This window comes from Anastrepha obliqua, chromosome 1 (assembly GCF_027943255.1).
Source record: "Anastrepha obliqua isolate idAnaObli1 chromosome 1, idAnaObli1_1.0, whole genome shotgun sequence".
NCBI classification, from domain to species: domain Eukaryota; kingdom Metazoa; phylum Arthropoda; class Insecta; order Diptera; family Tephritidae; genus Anastrepha; species Anastrepha obliqua.
This window is the reverse complement of record NC_072892.1, coordinates 4,041,309-4,059,933: the sequence shown is the minus strand read 5'-3', so window position 1 is coordinate 4,059,933 and position 18,625 is coordinate 4,041,309. Positions and strand designations below refer to the sequence as shown.

The 18,625-nt window shown below is 36.2% G+C and overlaps 1 protein-coding gene across 3 annotated transcripts in view; it reads right to left on the bottom strand.

Moving 5' to 3' along the window:
- Positions 1-262: 262 nt before the first annotated feature.
- Positions 263-18,625, bottom strand: part of LOC129241891 (A disintegrin and metalloproteinase with thrombospondin motifs 9) — a 127,418-nt gene continuing 109,055 nt past the window's right edge. For all 3 annotated transcript variants that reach the window (XM_054878447.1, XM_054878453.1, XM_054878441.1), the window contains 10 exons: positions 16,644-16,823; positions 16,003-16,128; positions 4,372-4,598; positions 3,814-4,302; positions 3,579-3,743; positions 3,327-3,509; positions 2,893-3,255; positions 2,129-2,743; positions 1,879-2,019; positions 263-1,765 (listed from right to left, as the gene is read on the bottom strand). In XM_054878447.1, coding sequence (XP_054734422.1) covers positions 1,927-2,019; positions 2,129-2,743; positions 2,893-3,255; positions 3,327-3,509; positions 3,579-3,743; positions 3,814-4,302; positions 4,372-4,598; positions 16,003-16,128; positions 16,644-16,823 — 2,441 coding nt within the window. In that variant the 3' untranslated portion in view covers positions 263-1,765; positions 1,879-1,926. The remainder of the gene's footprint in view (positions 1,766-1,878; positions 2,020-2,128; positions 2,744-2,892; positions 3,256-3,326; positions 3,510-3,578; positions 3,744-3,813; positions 4,303-4,371; positions 4,599-16,002; positions 16,129-16,643; positions 16,824-18,625) is intronic.

Genomic DNA, 18,625 nt, shown 5'->3' with positions numbered 1-18,625 from the left:
TTAACCGATTTTAGAAATTTCTTATAGGAAACTTTCAACAACTACATTTCAGTCATTCAAAATATATTTTATTTTATTTTTCTTTAAAATTTAAGATTAAAATCAAATATTATTCGAAATTTCTTAAATCCTTCAAAATAATTTTTTTTTAAATTTTCTATTAAAATTGAAACTAACCAGTTTAGAAATTTCGTATAGGACACTTTCAACAACAACTTTAAAATCATTCAAAATATTGTTTTTTTTTAATTTTGTAGGAATATTTAAAGCTGTAATGAAACAGTTTTCGAAATTTCAGAAATTTTAAATTTTACAGAACTCTTTGGATTTTGGAACATTTTTATATAGTTTTTTGTTTTACTGTAGCAATTTTTTGTGTTTTGTTAAACCAAATTAAGAGTTCTTTAAATAAATTTATAACAAATTAGGTATAAAGATCCTTATGAGACCGAGGATTTGCAATTGATTTTGGAATAGAAGAATATTCGCCTGCACTATTGCAATGTATACTTTTTGTCTTTAACACAAGCGTGTAAATTCTCTTCGTTTATAGGTCAAATGGTTTCTAATTCACCTTTTTCACAAATCATTCTAATTTTATAGCCAGTGCTAATGAATTCCTCATGGAATTGTTAAAAATTGTGTTGCACTCACACATAGGGCTTTGAAACTTTTTCTATTCCATATTCTAAGTAAATACTCTATCGTCGTTCACTCATCATTGTTTAAAAACCTATCAGACATATATTAAATAGACAATATATGCACCTATTCATAAGTATGTAGACATATTTACATTCGGTTGATAGTTTAACTATGCTAAATTTTTTATAAAGGTTATTTTCGTACAACAGTAAATTCTTGTTTCTTTTACAAATTTTCCAACTCATACTCGTAGATTTTTGTTTCTATGAAAATAATAAAATTTATGTTATATTAATATACCTACACGTTTACATACATATATCGCTTGTGGGTGTTTCTATAAAATTTGTTGCTATTTTTCCTTGAATTAATACTTTTTCCCAACGGTTTATACATTTGCTCAATTTTAATTTTGTACAAAAATACAGTACACAACTTAAAATTATACACACGTACATACATACAATCATATACTAAAGAAGAAGTTGAGACAATTCAACTGTATGCTTAGCTAACGGTAAATAATTTTTAGCGAAATTCTGTACTCTTTCACTTTGAGTTTCAACGAGTTTGTGTAGAGTTTGCGAACACATTGGTCATACGTACCTGCAGCAGTGTTTTTTGTTAGTACTATTTTACTGTATTTATTGCTATTGTTGTTTTCTGCTTGTTGTTGGCAGTTTGTTGTATCGGTTGCTCCAACAATGCCTTACAATTCACCATTTTAAACGCGCGAATGCACTTTTAGGCGTTAGGCTTTTTCGCTTCCAAACCACGTTCGTCTATTCGTTTATTGTTGCTGTTGTTGTTAGTTTCGTTAATTAAGTAATTTACTTGCGTCAATCATTTTGATATACATAATTATTTTGTGATTTTAAAATTTTAAAATTTTGAAATTTATAAATTTTTAGTTTTTTTTTATTTTGTGATTTTTGTTATGCTGGTTTTCTCGCTCTTGCTTCTTAGTTGTTGTTGTCTTATGGGTGGACAATGCCGTCGTCAGGTCACTGTATGGCACATAAAATTCACGCCACGCCCATTGCTTTTAACGCACCCATCTGCCAGCCCGCCAAGCCTATCCTGGTTGTGTCAAGACCACTTACCGAACGGTTTTGTGAGCCTATTTGGTGGTGGTGGTTTGGGTATGCGGTTGGCGGTTTTTGTTTGCATGGAAATGGAAAGGTGCAAATAAGTTGTTGTAAAATAATACATTTTGCATGGCTAGTTTTTTACCCAACAAAAATTTGTATCCACACTTAGGTTGCGTTAGCCGGTGTGCGATCAAACATCCAGGTACAAACCGGTATGTGAGACTTGGCAACGTCCACAATAGCCACCACAGAAGGCGCGACGCGAGGCAGTAGAGGTGTCGAACTGGAAATGGGGGGAATAGAAGAATGTGTTTCACATAAAATGAGCAAAAATCGATAATCTGCATAGTAGAAAATAATAATAATTTCCACCGCACTCTTGTTTTACTTACCGGCTTAGAGACCTTCATTATCACACTATTGCCAAAAGTATCCCAACGCGCACCGGCTCTTATGCGAAAACCGGTATTTTCCAAATTGATAGAGAAATCACCTTGTGGGCATTCTTTATTGCGATTATAGCAATCACCCGCCGATCCATACAGTTGTGGGGTGCCCATTGTTTCTGCGAATGTAAAGTCATTCTCGATGACACGCAAGTCCGGCAGACTGATACGTATCTTACGGAAATGCGTACGACCCGAACTTGTGCTGTTATCACGGAATTCATGCAGTCTCGACTCCGGCGGACATCTGTCTGGGTCTGTTGTTTTGTAGTCATAATAGATGGAATAGTTCTCAACCTGATTAACAGTTATATACTCTTTCGGCGAGCCGCTCATATTATGACAGTAGACTTTACGCGAGCGCGAACGCACATAAATCGTGTACTCACGATCCTGATAGTAATGATGTAGACGCCGTAAGTCTTCGCATGACTGCGGCATACATTCACGTGGTGGTGGGCATTTTTCTTTGATTAAACGTTCCTTTGTGGGACACACAATACGACGATCCGTTGAATCGTGACAAATGATACGACGACGTCTGAAACCATCGCAGTTGCACTGGAGAGGATAGGAGAGAGAGATAAGTAATAAGAGGAGAGATAAGTATGAGATACTCAAAGCGCAAATGAGTCCATTTCTTGTCTAATCGATAACTTTTTTTCACTCTTCTGCTGCTCCAAAGCAACACCTAGTTTCCGCCTACTTACCGAAGTAATTATCTTCGACTCCTTTCGCACACAATTGTTGCAAATCTTTTTCGATGGTGGCTTCCTCGTCGCATCACAGTAGCGATATGCAATCGGATTGCCCAATACAGATTCACAATACACCGAACGTGATTGATACTCCTCATGACAGTCAGCCGGACATTGTGTCCAATCGGAGGTGGACCACTTGCAGCTGACCTTACAGGGTTTTTGCATGCGTTTTGGTGTGGGCATGCGCAGATGGCGGCAGTGGTATGGATCTATGATGACACGTCGACGCGGCGTACCTTTGATCTCCGGCTTGTAGACGCGCGCGCAGTGGATCTCCTTGCGACGCACGCCATTACCGCACTCCACAGAACACTAAACGACAAAGGGGGAGCAGTTAGGAGGAGCTGAGAAAGTATGAGCTCTAAAAGCGGCGCACAACTTACATTCGACCAATTGGATACATATTTGATGTTGCAACATTTTCGCTTCGATAGCGGACGTCGATCCATGGGACAGCCATAGCCGAGTGGATTGCGACACGTTACTGTACGATTCTTCTCACAGTTATCATTGCACTCACCCCATTCGTCAGCGACCCAGTAGTTGGCAAATGAGCGCGGTGTGGCCTGTGGATTGCAGATGAATTGGTTTAGTGAGACTAACACAAGCAGTTCTTTTAATTTTTCTCTACTTGCCAAATTATCTTCGTACGAGTAACATGGTTCGGGTTTACATGCTCTTATTGTATCGCGGAAGGAGTCGCGCTTGCGCTGATCGCAGAAGTTATCACTCACACGGGTGCCATTCAGCATGCAAGCTACGCCACGTGTTTGTGTGCCAGTTCCACAAGATTTCGAGCACTACGAGGAAAAATACAATTCACATATTTCCGTCTCACTTTTTACACTCTCTCTGTTTGCCAAAACTTACCGGCGACCATTCGGTGTAATCCCAACAGCCCTCACGACATGGCTCATGCGGACTAAACTCGAACTTTGACAGACAATAGGACAAGTCCACAATATTCGAGCGGCTGATATGTGGAAAAGTTTGTATGCAGTAGTAGGTTTTTTCGCGTGTGCCCAACATGCCACACGAGGCCGAGCACTCAGAAATGTTCGCCACATTCAAGGAGAGCACACAATCGGTGTTGCATTGCCGATATTCGGTAGGCGGTTTAGCTATTTCGTCGCAAAATTGTGGCGCCACTTTTAATGCTTTGGTGGTGCTCACACAAACCGGCAAACGATGTGAGCTGCCGTGGCACAGCGCATCGCAATTGCTCCACGGTTGCATTTCCCAATTGTAGATCTCTACTTCGATATCAGGCATCTGATAGATGGGCTTATCCATTGTGTAGGTGTAGGTGAGTAGAAGCGAGTCGTTGTCCTTCGGCGCATTGGTGCTCATGGAAATAATCTACAGGAAAACAGAATTAAATGATTGCAGTTAATAACAAAAAGGCACTGCAGCAACAGGCACGCTCACCTCTACAATCAGATCACGTTTCAGTCTGCGTGAGAATGTAGTATTTACACGCTCGACTATGTTCTTGGCGCCATTATATTCGAAGGTTACGCCTGCATAGAATTTTATATTGCGGAAGCTACTAATGAGTGTATTGCCGTTGAGTAATGAGTTGCGTTCGTCGTCGCGCAGCACAATGTAATTCTCATCATGATAACCGGGCTGGGTGATAACAATATTAGAGGCGCCTGTAAAAGTGTAAAAAAGGAATAGAGTATATTTACTATAAACATAAAGATACAAAAAGGAAAAGCGCGGCAAATTTACCAAATAAAAACACTTAGCTGGACTTATATTCCAATGGCTAATATTGAAATCAAAATAAATGTTTTTCAGAAAAATCATCTTAGAATGATGCTTAATATATTATAAATAGTTATGTTTCCGTGGCTGCCGCTTTCACTTAAGAACAGAAAAGTTCGCGTAGTCTAAGGGCTGATTCGATTGCTCCGTAAACTGGTTCTACCTCTATAAATTTACTTATCCACGTTATAAAACTACTCGTAAATGTCTGGTTACCTTACAGGCCGCTGTAGCCTGAGATATTACTTAAACAAAACTGGTCCGTCTGAGACCAGCATCTATCGATTCTGTGAAATGGGCACACAATCTTTGTGAATGTCCTGCTGAATGTCCTGAAAAAGGCTACATCACCTTGGTGGTATTGTCGTACAGAGTGCGGAGTTAAAAAACGTTTCCTTTATGAAAGGAATACGGAATGAATTCTAGTCTGCTAATCATTGAAATAAATACAGATTTGCAAATACGGATATGCCACGTTTATGGCAAAGCGGAACCAAGGTAGAGATGTGTTCAACGATTTCACCATCTCTTCAACTCAGCAGGTGCGAAAGAACTTCCATTTGATGTGCGCCCGCATAAAGCAGTGTCCAGCGAAGGAACGTACCACAACACGAATGGAGCAAAGGCCAATCGAGTTTTGACGCTTACTTAGATTTTCAAGGTTCAATATCACTATCGCAAAAGAAGGATGGCGTAAGGGCTTTAGCTTCAAGCGCAATAAGCTCGTACACTTAACTTTTATACGGACGGTTATAAAATGACTAGTGGAGTAAGCGCTGGCATATATTGTCCAGAGTTAGACCTGAGGGAATCGTGTCTGCTTCCACATTACTACAGTGTATTCCAGGCCGAGGTTTTGACAGTTGGAAAGGAAGCAGACCTAGCTTGTGTCACTGCTGGTAACAACTACAAGGTTAATTTTTACATTGATAGTCAGGAAGCCATCAAAGCAATTACATCGTTCAGTATAACGTCGAAGATCTTTCTTCAGAGCAGGGAGGCAGTAGACAGATTGACAGCGAATTGCAAGCAACATTTCTATTATGTTCCAGGTCAAGAGACCATTGAAGGGAACGAAATAGTAGGGGGAACAGCGAAAAACGGGGTCTCTCCATCCAAGGATCGTGATAACAAAATACAAAACTCAATACGAATATTATACAACGAACTGGGCAAAAATATGATCGGAAAATTCAGGGCAAGATAGAAGAGCCTGTTCACCGTCGTACTCGATTTATATTATTCCTAACACGAAGAGATTGTAGATCTATGAAAGGCTGATGGTACATTGCTCAGCAGCAGCATATGCAGAAATGAATTCCGAGCAGCGAGGAATGCAGGAAATTTATGAAGTAGGGCTCAAGGGAAACTGTAGAATATCTTCTTTGCGGATGTCCTGCGTTATTCAAAAGACGTTTAAAATATTTGGGGTCAGCACAGCTTGGTTGGAAATGTCTCCTTAAATTCCCTATAGAAACAGGCACCATACGGGAGAAATATTTCAAAACGCATAACTACTGAGCCCCATGTGGAGTTGCTATGGACCGAACCGGCTCATGCGTTACTTCAAGTCAACCCAACCTAACTTAACCTAAATTTTCTTTCATCAAACCGTGACTTGTCTCGGTACCAAACTTGTGGGTTGCCTTTCACAAGTGCCCGTAAACGTTGAAGACAAAGCTCCGTCGGCTAGAACACTTCACCCTTCTTAGACATTTCGAGCTCATTTCTATTGGATCAAGTAAGCACTAACGTCTGGTTTGAGCTGATATGTCTATCACACACATCTCTTCAAGTGAGTATCGGCACTTATAATACATATGTGTGTACATATGTTTTGGCAGCCGACTGATAGTCACGCTATAGTAGTCTCCAACAAATTTGTATAGAAATATTGCCTACTAACTTATTTAGCAAAAGTTTTCATTTCTGTAATTTTGAGTAATTTTGCTTTAGAATTTATTCTGAAATACAAAATATGTAGCTTTTCCAACACGACAGCGCGGTTCTACTAAGCAGTTCAAGATGGCCAAAACAGGGCGAGAATTAGACATCTTACATCACCTTTAATCATTGCTGCATAACTTAAATCTATTTCAAGCATTACATGACCCACCCTGTATATACTATAAACACCTAATATTAATATTTTTCTGGCGCGTGAACTTCATTAATTTTTCCAACTGTCAATTAAAGTAGAGAATTTGATTGACAGTTCACTCCCATCTATTCAATTAGCCAGTCTTTCAATAAAATTTTAAAATTTATTATTAATAACATTTTTTGTTTTGTTTTCATTCGAATGCGTGTGTACTGATTACAATTCAGAAACCATTTAGTTATTCTATGGCTATTTTTAAAGTTGGCGCTTCAAAGCTGTCGATTTTCCCGCGTGCGGAATTTTTATTTATTACTATTCTAATTACGTATGATAATGCATGTGTATGCATGTATGTGTGTGTATGCATAGTAGCAATGCTAAGCAATTTGTATGCGACGCGTTAATTGTTGCTGTTGGTGGTGCATATCAACATACACATTTACATATTTACATATTTGCATTTTAGCGATTATCAATTTTCTAATTGCTATGGAATAATCAAGTCGATGCGGCACTCAAACATACATACTATACACATATTGAGGTTAATGTACCAGCAAATGACAGATAAATACCTATATGCATATATAGGTACATATGCACATACATTTGCGCTCATAGAAATTCATATTTATTGCTCGTTAAATCGCCTCATACTTTGGCGCGTTGGGCAGACGGACAGCCGGCGCCATCGACTATAGCTGGGTGATAACTCTATAACCTTGAACTTGAACTTTATATTGTGTTGTGCTGTGTAACGGCCCATATTTTCACGCAAACCAAGCTGCCATATATGCGCTTATGTCTGTATGTGCGTGTGCGTTCCTAAACGTTTTCAAACTTGCAATAAAATATGCCAAGTTGTTGCTTAGCCAATTCGTTACGTTCTATAATTGTTTGACCACCTATGCATGTATGTAATTATTCGAATGCCCATTTGTCGCCATTTCCTTACAAACTCGTATATGCATAGATTTCACAGAATAAACTCATTAACTGATAAGTAGTTTGAATTTTATTTGAAGCTTTTTAATGCAAAAGTCAAGCAAATGCGAGAGAGTCTGCGCACGCTAAAGATCCACGGTCAAGTTTTAGAAATAAATGGGTATAGTGGGTTTCAAAAATATACCCAGCGCTTGTTGCCACAAGGTGCTATTACCATTTTAGGTAGACAAATCTTTAATGATTTGGAAGATATCAGTACTGTGGAAATCAGGGACCTTCTAAAATGTTTGAAAAATTTATATTGGTTTTAGAAGAGATAAGACAAGACGGCGGCCGCCGTAGCCGAATGGGCTGGTGCGTGACTACCATTCGCAATTCACAGAGAGAACGTCGATTCGAATCTCGGTAAAACACTAAAATTAAGAAAAACTTTTTTCTATTGTAATAGCGGTCGCCCCTCGGCAGGCAATGGCAAACCTCCGAGTGTATTTCTGCCATGAAAAAGCTTCTCATAAAAAATATCTGCCGTTCGGAGTCGGCTTGAAATTGTAAGTCCCTCCATTTGTGGAACAACATAAAAACACACACCACAAATAGGAGGATGAGCTCGGCCAAACACCCAAAAAGGGTGTATGTGCCAATTATATATATGGGACGTTCCACGTCAACCGGTACAATAGCCGGTCCAAAATTATATGGCACCGATTTTGAAGTCCAAGGTCTCAAAATGATCGTCTGAATGTCCACTATTGAAAGCCGTCTGGCCCATTGAGAAATTCAATATGGCGTCCAAATTATGGCGTCTAAGCTAACTAAAAATTAGAGTTTATTTAAAATCTTGTGTGCTCCTAAGAAAACCAGGAGCAATGAAAAAAAAGTAATACTAATTCTTTATGTTCTTAGGCTCGCAGATTACGATTTCGGAAGCAGATTTCCAAAATTCAAAATGGTGGATCCAATATGGCGGCCGAAAATATTAATTTATTTCGATTTGTTTAAAATGTATTTCTAAGGGGTTTTTGGGGTCGCTGATTACGAATCTGAAGTCAGATTTTTTAAATTCAAAATGGCGGATCCAATATGGCGGTCAAAAATAAAAAAATTATTTAGATTTTTTTTGAAACCTGTTTTAAAAGGGTTTTTGGGGTCGCTGATTGCGATTCTGGAGTCATATTTCAAGAATTCAAAATAGCGGATCCAATATGGCGGCCAAAAAATTATTTTATTTTATTTTATTTTTTTTTTTATTTTATAATGTTATTTATTTTTGGCCGCCATATTGGATCCGCTATTTTGAATTCTTGAAATATGACTCCAGAATCGCAATCAGCGACCCCATGGGCCAGACGGCTTTCAATAGTGGACATTCAGACGATCATTTTGAGACCTTGGACTTCAAAATCGGTCCCATAGAATTTTGGACCGGCTAGTGTACCGGTTGACGTGGAACGTCCCATATATATACATATAAGACAAGTTCCCCCCCGGCATCACAATGGGCTATGAGCCTGAGAGTGTCCCACAGGGTACAACCGCTTCAGCCCAACTTAACCGATCAAGGCAGCTGATTAGTAAAAAAATGTTTTACAAATCCAGATTGGCAAGCAGATGTGGACAACTAAAAGAGAACTTCCAGGGTGTTCGTTCCTATTTCCTTGCAGATTTTCAATTTCAGATACATTTCTTTTTATATTAGAGACTTTTGAATATTTTGTATGACAAATTGTTTTTGAAATTTTGAAAAATTTGAAGTGTATACATATATTTATTTCAGTAGATATTAAAGTTCTTATCTATGTATGTTTGCATATTTTCGAACAGTTCGTGCAAGTGAGCAACGAGTACTCGCGCATCTATTCAGTGCTAATTACTCAAAAATATTTGAGCCTGAGCACGAGTATATTGAGGTTTTTGGTGTAGTTCGGGAAATACTTTTGATTAGTTTGATTTTTCCTTCAGCTCTTTTTTTTAGATTTTGAAAAATTATTTATACACCCCGGTGCATGTGACTCGGTTAGTTCAATATTCAAAGCAAGAAAAAAATCGAGCACGAGTATATTGAGGTTTTTGGTGTAGCTCGGAAAATACTTTTGATTAGTTTGGTTTATCCTTCAGCTCTTTTTTTTAGATTTTAAAAATTATTTATACACCCCGGTGCATGTGACTCGGTTAGTTCAATCTTCAAAGCAAGAAAAAAATCGAAATTTTAATTGGTAAAATCTTCTCATTAATTTTTTTTAACCAGAAACAACTAAAATGCCAGTTAGCCTCAGTATCCTTCGTACTTTTTATCTGATTTCAAAGAATTTTCTAAATCCTACTCTGTGTGTCAATTTTTTTAGTTTGAAACATGGGCGTTTTTTAATTATAAGTGCTTACTGCCACGCCCATTGCATAGATATTTTTATACAATCGTATTTATTTCTTCGAGTTACTTTTTAAACCATGTTTGGTTTAAAAAAATTAAATTTTGTGCATTTGGGAAAATTACCGTTATATTGAATTGTCTATACCAGGGCTTCTTAAACTTTTTTATTTAGCGACCCCCTTCAAGCTTAGGAAATTTTAAACGACCCCCTCCTCCATATAATGAAATATATATTAACCGTAGATGTAGATGTAATATCGCACTATTTTTCAATGTAAATAAAATAAGGATTAAAGAATACGTACCCATTCATTTCACATATATATAATTGGAAACGTTGACGGGATATCGGTCGTAATAAAACACAATAAATAAAATGACATAAAACTAGGGGAAAATGGGGAGTTGTGAGACACAGGGAGTTGTGAGACATTGTTACCTTTCGGCATTATTCATTTGTTTACATTCGATTTTAAGTGTCTACAAATGTTCTCGATGCGATCTCACTTTTCAGCTAGCATTGGTCATATTTACACGCATTCGACGCGTCTCTCCAGTTACTGTGTTTTGGAATTTCTCGGTAAGTTTTTTTCATCATTTGTCTTGCGATACATTCGCTCAGTTGTTGAAGCAAATTGCAAATGTTAATATATACAAATTATTAATTGTCCTATTAGCTTTGAATTTACACATTCACTTGGGCATGAACGTTCGGTGTGTTTATTACTACGCGGCCATTTATAAAAAAAACGATTTGGGATGTGGGGAGTTGTGAGACACCGTTTTTTTCGACGTTTTAACGCATCTTTCATAAGTACCTCGCAATATTCATGCATTGTTTGTATATATATCATGAAATTTTTGGTTAAATTTGAGTTTTTATTGCTTTTTTAAGCAGAAACAACTCCATTCATTGCAATGTATGCGATCGAGCTGTGCACCTAAAGTGTGCCAATTTACGAACTGGTATAAATGTTCTCACTGGGAATCATCAGATTGATGGCATTGCATTTTTTATACACTTTTTTATAACAATTGTCTTTTCTTTTTTATTTTTCATCTTAATAAAGAACTAACAACTAAAATAAGTCATTTTTATTGATTTAAACCATGGTGTCTGACAACTCCCCACATTTTTGTATTTTGTATTATATTTTATTTTATTATATACAATTTTAATTTTAAGGAAAATTGTAGTTTTGTTAAATAGGCCATACCAATAGCTTCCAGTATTCATTGACTAAAGATTCCATCGTTGACATACGCAGAATATTAGGATTTTGAGTAATACGGGTCCAAAAACAAAACCCGTCCCACAACTCCCCATTCTCCCTTATATATATATTTATTCAATAGAAAAAATAAACTGGCTGAAGTCCCAAAAATTTTCGGTTATGCAGTGGCCAGCACAAAGCCCTCACATGAACCCCATTGAGAATTTGTGAATTCTCGTAAAACAAAAGCTCGTACACTATAAAAACCCGCCAAAAGGGATGAATGAGGTCTGGGAGCGAGTCCAGAATGTGTGGTACTCCATTTCGCCACAAACTGTGGCTAAATATACAGAAAGTATGCCAAACCGTATAAAGGCATTAAAAAAATCAAAGGGGCTTTGGACGAAATATTAAAATAATTTGTTTTTTGTACTTTTTTTTATAAATAAATAAGCGGTGCATAATTGGAACATTTGTGTTTTTATTTTCAGCTCTTCCAATGAGTAGTTGTTGTTGTTAGATTTTAACCGTTATGGGCTCATTTGAAAACTTACATACTAATTATATAATACATGTACAATTGGATTCAAATAAACAAGCTTGTTTGCGTAGATATGGTACTAAACGTAACTTATGTTATTTATGTTCCATTTTTGCACCTCACTGTATCTTGCAAACACTGACACCGGCGGCCAGACATCAATGTCGAACGTTCAATTGAAAATCGAGGAGCGCGTTGTATTTATTATTTTAAATGCTACTTCCATATTTTCATTTATAGGCCCTACATAACAGTTTTGCATTGCCACTTTTTTCAAAAAATAGTTATAATAAAACTACAATAGTATTTTGTATGATTTTTATTTGTATTTATATTTCTACGTAGTGTGTATACTAATATCATATTAAAATTTTATTTATAATGATTGAAAAGTATCAGATCTTTGAGACCTCCTTTCAGTAGTCTCGCGACCCCCCTGGGGGTCGCGACCCACAGTTTAAGAAGCCCTGGTCTATATGAATAATTGCCTCATTGTAGTAAAAGTAACAGACATTTAAGTGTTTGTGAACTTTTGCGACAAAAGATTTTAATTAAATAAAAAAAATGGTTTCTGGTAAAATTTTTCCTCTAAATTTTTGTTGTTGTATAAAATGGCGTTAAAAATGCAGAGTTAGCTTCAGTATTATTCCTACTTTCTATCATTCCATAATTTTCTATAGACTACTCTGGGTACCAAGTTTTATAGTTTGAAACATTGGTTTTGTTTTTAAGTCACATTTTGTGCATTTTCGAAAATTATGATACCTATGTATAAAAAGTGGGCGCGGTTTTTAAGTGATTCCATTTATCTATTCTATTATTTATTATTCTCTATTATTTAATATACTTTTTATTATTTATTTTTAGTAAATCTATAAGACTTTCGCTTGGAAAATACTGGGAAAAGTACTCATATTTCTACGTTAATAGGTTGCAGTGTATTTTTTCATGACTTGTGAAAGTAGAGTGGATCATAAGGACCATCTTGAACTTCATTCAGTATTATCTTCCTAAAAAGTTCACTGCTGTTCGGCGGCATGAGCATTTCAGATCGATAAATCATTGCCCAAAATTTTCCAGTGTTTTTTTTTAATATTATTTTTATTATTTTATTATTATTTTTAACGTTTTGTATTGGAAATATTTCGTTTAAATATTTCGACTTTTTCGAACCACCCTTTGGGGAAGAAGTAGCGGTGTTACTGCTACTAAAGCTACACAGGGTATAGAAATGCTTCGCAAATTAATTAAAGCATAGGCCTACAATTTATCAATTTCGACAATTGGAAATTTGCGTATGCGCCGTTTGATTTATAAGCAAACAAACTGAAAGTTTAATGACATTTGTGATTAAATTGGGTCAATTGGTTAGTGAAATTGTGATATTTTCTAAATATTTAATATGCTACCACTGGAAAAAATATATGTACATACACATATGCACATTCAACAGTAATATACAGTCTCGGGCATAAAAATTGGGACTGGTGAGCATTCACTTAAATAAGATATGCTCTTAAAAGGATCTGATGGGCTTAAGACTCCAGTGCCGGGCGAGCTCTTTAATATTTCTTTTAGAATTATGCAAGAAAAAGATGTGTAAGGTGGAAAACCAGCAAAGAACTTGCCAGAAAGAAGTTCTCTAGCTAATCGCTTCGCTATTTGGAACGCGTAAGTTCATAAAAAAATATAAAATTTCTAAAGTTACGAGTACTTGGAAGGTCTTCATAAAAGACGATGTCACTAGAAATGGTACGAGTATATTTCGTCGCAGACTTCAAACTGTTTTTTTGGCTAGCCAATTTCTTTTCAAAAGCCATCACGAAGCCCCATCGTGATGCTCAAAATACACCCAACTCTTTTTTATACGGGCTTTTTTTTACACGATTTTGTAAAAGCATGATTGATTAATACATTTTTTTATACAAAATTTTCGTTCTTGCACGAATCTCAAAACAAAAAATGTTTTTCTAACCAAAATATAATCTTTAAAGGAATGCCTCACTAAGTAAACTTTTTTCGTGCAAGATAAGAGCAATAAGTACATTTTAGAACTAACCTAGTCCAACTGTGCATTAAAATTTAAACGAAATCTTTAGGTCAATTGTAGTTGGATAACAAGTATTGTACAAGGTAGCGCAAAATTCACCATTCATTTTTTTAATAATTTCTCTACTGAAAAAAAAAAAAAAATAATTTTGAGGATATTTTTGTTAGAGCTGTCTCTATAGTGTAGTTGTCTAGTTCACAAGTGTCAAATATGATTGACGTGCAATGAGGTAATTTGCAAAAATTACCTATAAATGTTCCAATAAGGTGATTAATTTTGCGCCACCTTGTTTAAACACCTCGAGAAAGCGAAAAACAGTCGCTAAAACTGACTTTGTTACAACAAAAAGCCCAACAGAAGCCGTTGATAATTTGAATAAATCCTGACAGATGAGCTGGACATATCTGACATATCTACTGATGATAGCATTTTTAGTCCAGTCCGTAGTAAACGTGCACTGCATGCTTGTTGACAAGTAGTAATGAATAGTGGCAAAATTGATTTTTTTTTCTAATTTAAATCTGAATTTTTAGGTCTTAGGTCTTTTCTGCAGGTATATTTTCGACGGTTTACGGTAGTGAGGGGGGATCGATTTTCTAAGCGTGCCAGCCACATGTCAAGTTAAAATCGCTCTTGGACAAGCTACAGTATTCTGGAAATTTACTAGCTTTTCTCTGGGAGATTAACTGAGAGCAGCTGCGAGATGTGTAATTTTAAATATGAGTACATCCATGAGCTTATCTAATATAGCTTTCTACACTGTTCCCTGATTTTCAGAAACTTTTGAAGCAAAAGTATTGTAGAAATTTGGGAAATTTTTAAGGGAATTCCATTGTTAAAATGTAATTTTTCAACTAAGTTGAGGCAAGTGTGTGTAGAATACTTTATTGGAGCATAAAATGAATTAACAACAGTATAAATTCAACCAGGAAATTTTGGTAAATTCAGACTTTTCTACAAAATCTGTCTATTGGAATAGACTTCAGATGAGATAGGTTGGAGTGGATGTCGATTAGGTTGGAGTGGTTGCCACTACGAACAACGCCAGCCGTAGGACGAAGCTAAAGAACCTCTTGCACAAACTTTTTATTAACTCAGAATAAGTACATGAAGGCATATAACGTAAAATCTACCTTTCACTAAACATTTCATCCGGAACTGGTCGCATGGTAACCATTAAGGCAACCACTTCAAGCACACATACTGCAAATGTGACAATTTGCAGGCTATGCATACTTCCGCATATGAAAATGAAATATAAATAATATGTACAACACTACTAACAACAATTCCAACTATAACAATCCAAATAAACAACACGCAACCTGTGTAATTACTGCACAGTTGGTGCCAATGTAACAAAAAAGTGCTAATTGACCATTAGATGAGGCGAGAGATGACATGCTATGAGTGCATATGCATGAGAATGTGTGCGCGTGTGTACAATGTTGTACAATGGAATGTGGGCAATTAGTGCGATGTGATTGCAGTGCAAATGTCGCGTAAACGACCGAGGGTACCAGCGCATTGGCACAAGTAAGTGACTGGAGGTGCAGAGTACAATGCGAATGCGTGTCTGTATGTAATTTTTAATGTGCACATGAAATATGTATATACTAATTGATATTAATGCAGCAACACAAATAAGTTTTGCAGTCGAAAATCTAGGTTGAGCTGCTGAGAATTAAATTAGGAAAAAAATATTAAATATTTTGTGTGCAAAAAAAATTTTTTAAATCAAATCAAAAATGTTTTTTTTTCTAAAATATTAAAAAAAAAAATATAATTTAATGCTTCTGTTCTTAATGGCTTGTTAAGTGTCATACTGCAACATCAAAAATATATACCTATTTTAAATATTTGAAAATGCTTTTTTGTTTAGTTTTTGCCTTCCAAACATACATACAGGCAGGTGAAATAAATTCATATGACCAATGAAAATTTAGAAAATTTTAATGGCTTGTACATGAGTAGTCATTGGTAGCACATTTTTTAAGTATGAAATAATTTTTAGAGCTTAAAAAACAATTAAGAAAAAATTAATAAAAATCACATCACATAATTTATTACCTTTTGGTATGGTTGTCACATAATAATAGTATGACTCGGACTTGGATTTGAACAAATCGGACACATAAAAGTTTCCAGTGTGCTCCTGGCAGGTATCGTTGCGGCCCTCACAAACACCACATCTATCTGTGAAGAGTAAGAAATAAAAAAATTTGTAGTTTGATAAATGGCAAGCAAATAAAGAAAATAAAAAATTTAAATCCAAAAGTTTCTGGCTAGAAATTTCGCAAAAAAATGTATATCATGAAGATTAAAATATTAGTATATTTGTATATATGTATTGTTTACATGTAAATAACTTCGAATAAATTTCAATGCCACCCCACGACAGCGTGCGAATGATAGATGAATCATTTTTATTGGCATTTTGTTGGCGGTGAGGGACTCATCATCCATTGCGGTACCACCTTGACTATCCATCAGCTTTATGCCCGTGCCAGTTTCGTGCGTATTTGTTGATACATATATTTTTAAATATAAAAATTATATATATCCATACATGCTTTCTCATGTTTATTTATAGTGGTGACGTATGGTAGTGCGCGTATTCAAACATACATTTCAATTTCCTGCACCATTTCCATTTATAATAGCCAATATTTATTTGTTTATGCCTAATATTTAGCTCATTTGTAATTTACCTAATTTTGCCAGTGAGTTCAATTCATTGTCACAACCTGCCGGCCGGCAAATGCCATTGACACACTTGTCAAAGCTGTCCAAGGAACATGTGGTGCCGTCTTTCACCTTGTCCGAGAGTTGAAAGTACGCGCTATTATCTTCTAAGCGGCAAAACAGTTTGCATTTGTCTGCCGAGGACACTGGAAAAGCAAAAGAAATAGAAATAAATAAGTAAAGTATACGAAATTTTGAACACAATTTGTCAGATATATTTCTAGGTACAAATAAAAAATGCAGCTCAGTGATATGCTTGAAGGTTGTGCATTAAAAGCCATATGGTGTGCAAAACAAAGGAGTTCTATATTTTTGATATTTTATGAAGGATACAATGATCCCTACAATGGCCAGAAGCTGTTCCTTCGCTCCGCTGGAATATTATAAATTTCGAGGGCACTAAGGTATTAGAGAAGTCGGATAGCATTGAGCATTTTCTCTGTGAGTGTCTTGCCTTTGCTAGAGCAAAGCTATGAATTTTTGGTTCCGATGGCAAGAGACTGAGTAAAATTTGTTCTCTCAAACTGAAGGATATTTTCAGATTTGCCAAAGAATCTGAAAAATACTCACAGGACTTGCTATCTCTTTCTCTATACTTTCCTATATCTTTTTCTCTGTCACTTCTCTCCTTTCCTCCTTGACTACCAACCCTTCGAATACAATGGGCTTTGTAGCCTGAATGTTTTAGGAGTTACCATTTTCTCGGTGCTTCTTGGCTCTTCTTTTTCAAATTTCAATTTCAAGGTATTAAGGTTTAATACTTCTATGTATGTAAGTGAGGGTATACTAGATGACGCAAAATTAATCATCCAATTTTGTTTTTGAATACATTTTTTACTAATATAATTTATATGAATGCAGGGCAATACCACCAAGGTGGTGGCCTAGTGCAGGACATTCACAAAGAATTAAAAATGCAAAAATAAAATGAAAGAAAAAAGAAAGAAAGGAGAGATTGTTGGAGGTTAACAAATAGTACGAGGTGTTCTCAAGCGGTCCCTCATCAAGTACTAATCGCGCCCGACGCTGCTTAATTTCGATAATCGGACGAGAAGTGGTGTTTTCAGAGTCGTATAGTAGTTAATAATTTTCATACCACCAAGGTGGGGTAGCCGTTTTCTGCCTAGCTAAAGGCATCCACAAAGAATGTGTTCTAAATTTTCAGTGCCCATTTCACAGAATCGTCAGATGTCGGTATCATTTTTCGTGGTCAAAGAGACCATTTGTATTTAAGTTCTAAAGCGAAGTTTCAACCCCAAGCCTAATAATTGCTATTCGGGAGCATTAACCTCATCATCTTCAGCAACTGGATCCAAAATAACTCACAACATTGGACTGCAGAACACTCTAATGCACTTGACCCGAATATGAGTTAAAAAAAAACAGGCAACCTGTTAACGAAGTTAAAGCCTAAATTTGTGAAGCTCTCCCTAATCTCACTAAATATTGGTCGCTAAGAACCCACCACGCAAAGTAGGGCAGCACCCATATTAATTTGGGGCGCCACAGCATGCAGTTGATAATCTTCTGGTTAGATGACCAGCATTATTGAGGAAGCGAAGGTGTATTTCGGGAACGTTTTAGAAAAATTCTCTGAGCCTCTTCTACAGCCTCCAGACCATCCTAAATTTTATTAACTACGACATCTAGGCCCCATTTGCGCTTTGAGTTAGTCACTCTAACCATTCATTAACAATGAGCCATAAATAAAGGATTCATTATTTCTGCGACTTTGACCATATTTAGAACATTAGATGTGAGTGGAGTGGTGAAGAATCCTTATCTCTTTTGAAATCAAACTTTTTAGTTAACTTTGGTGGAATGTAGCTTGGCAAACTCATTTAGTGGGTCCACCGTCGGTCTACCGTTAGACATACAGAGATTACTTAAGTTAAGCACAGAATAATATCATCTTTTATGAAACTATCCAAGTTTTCATATGAAATTT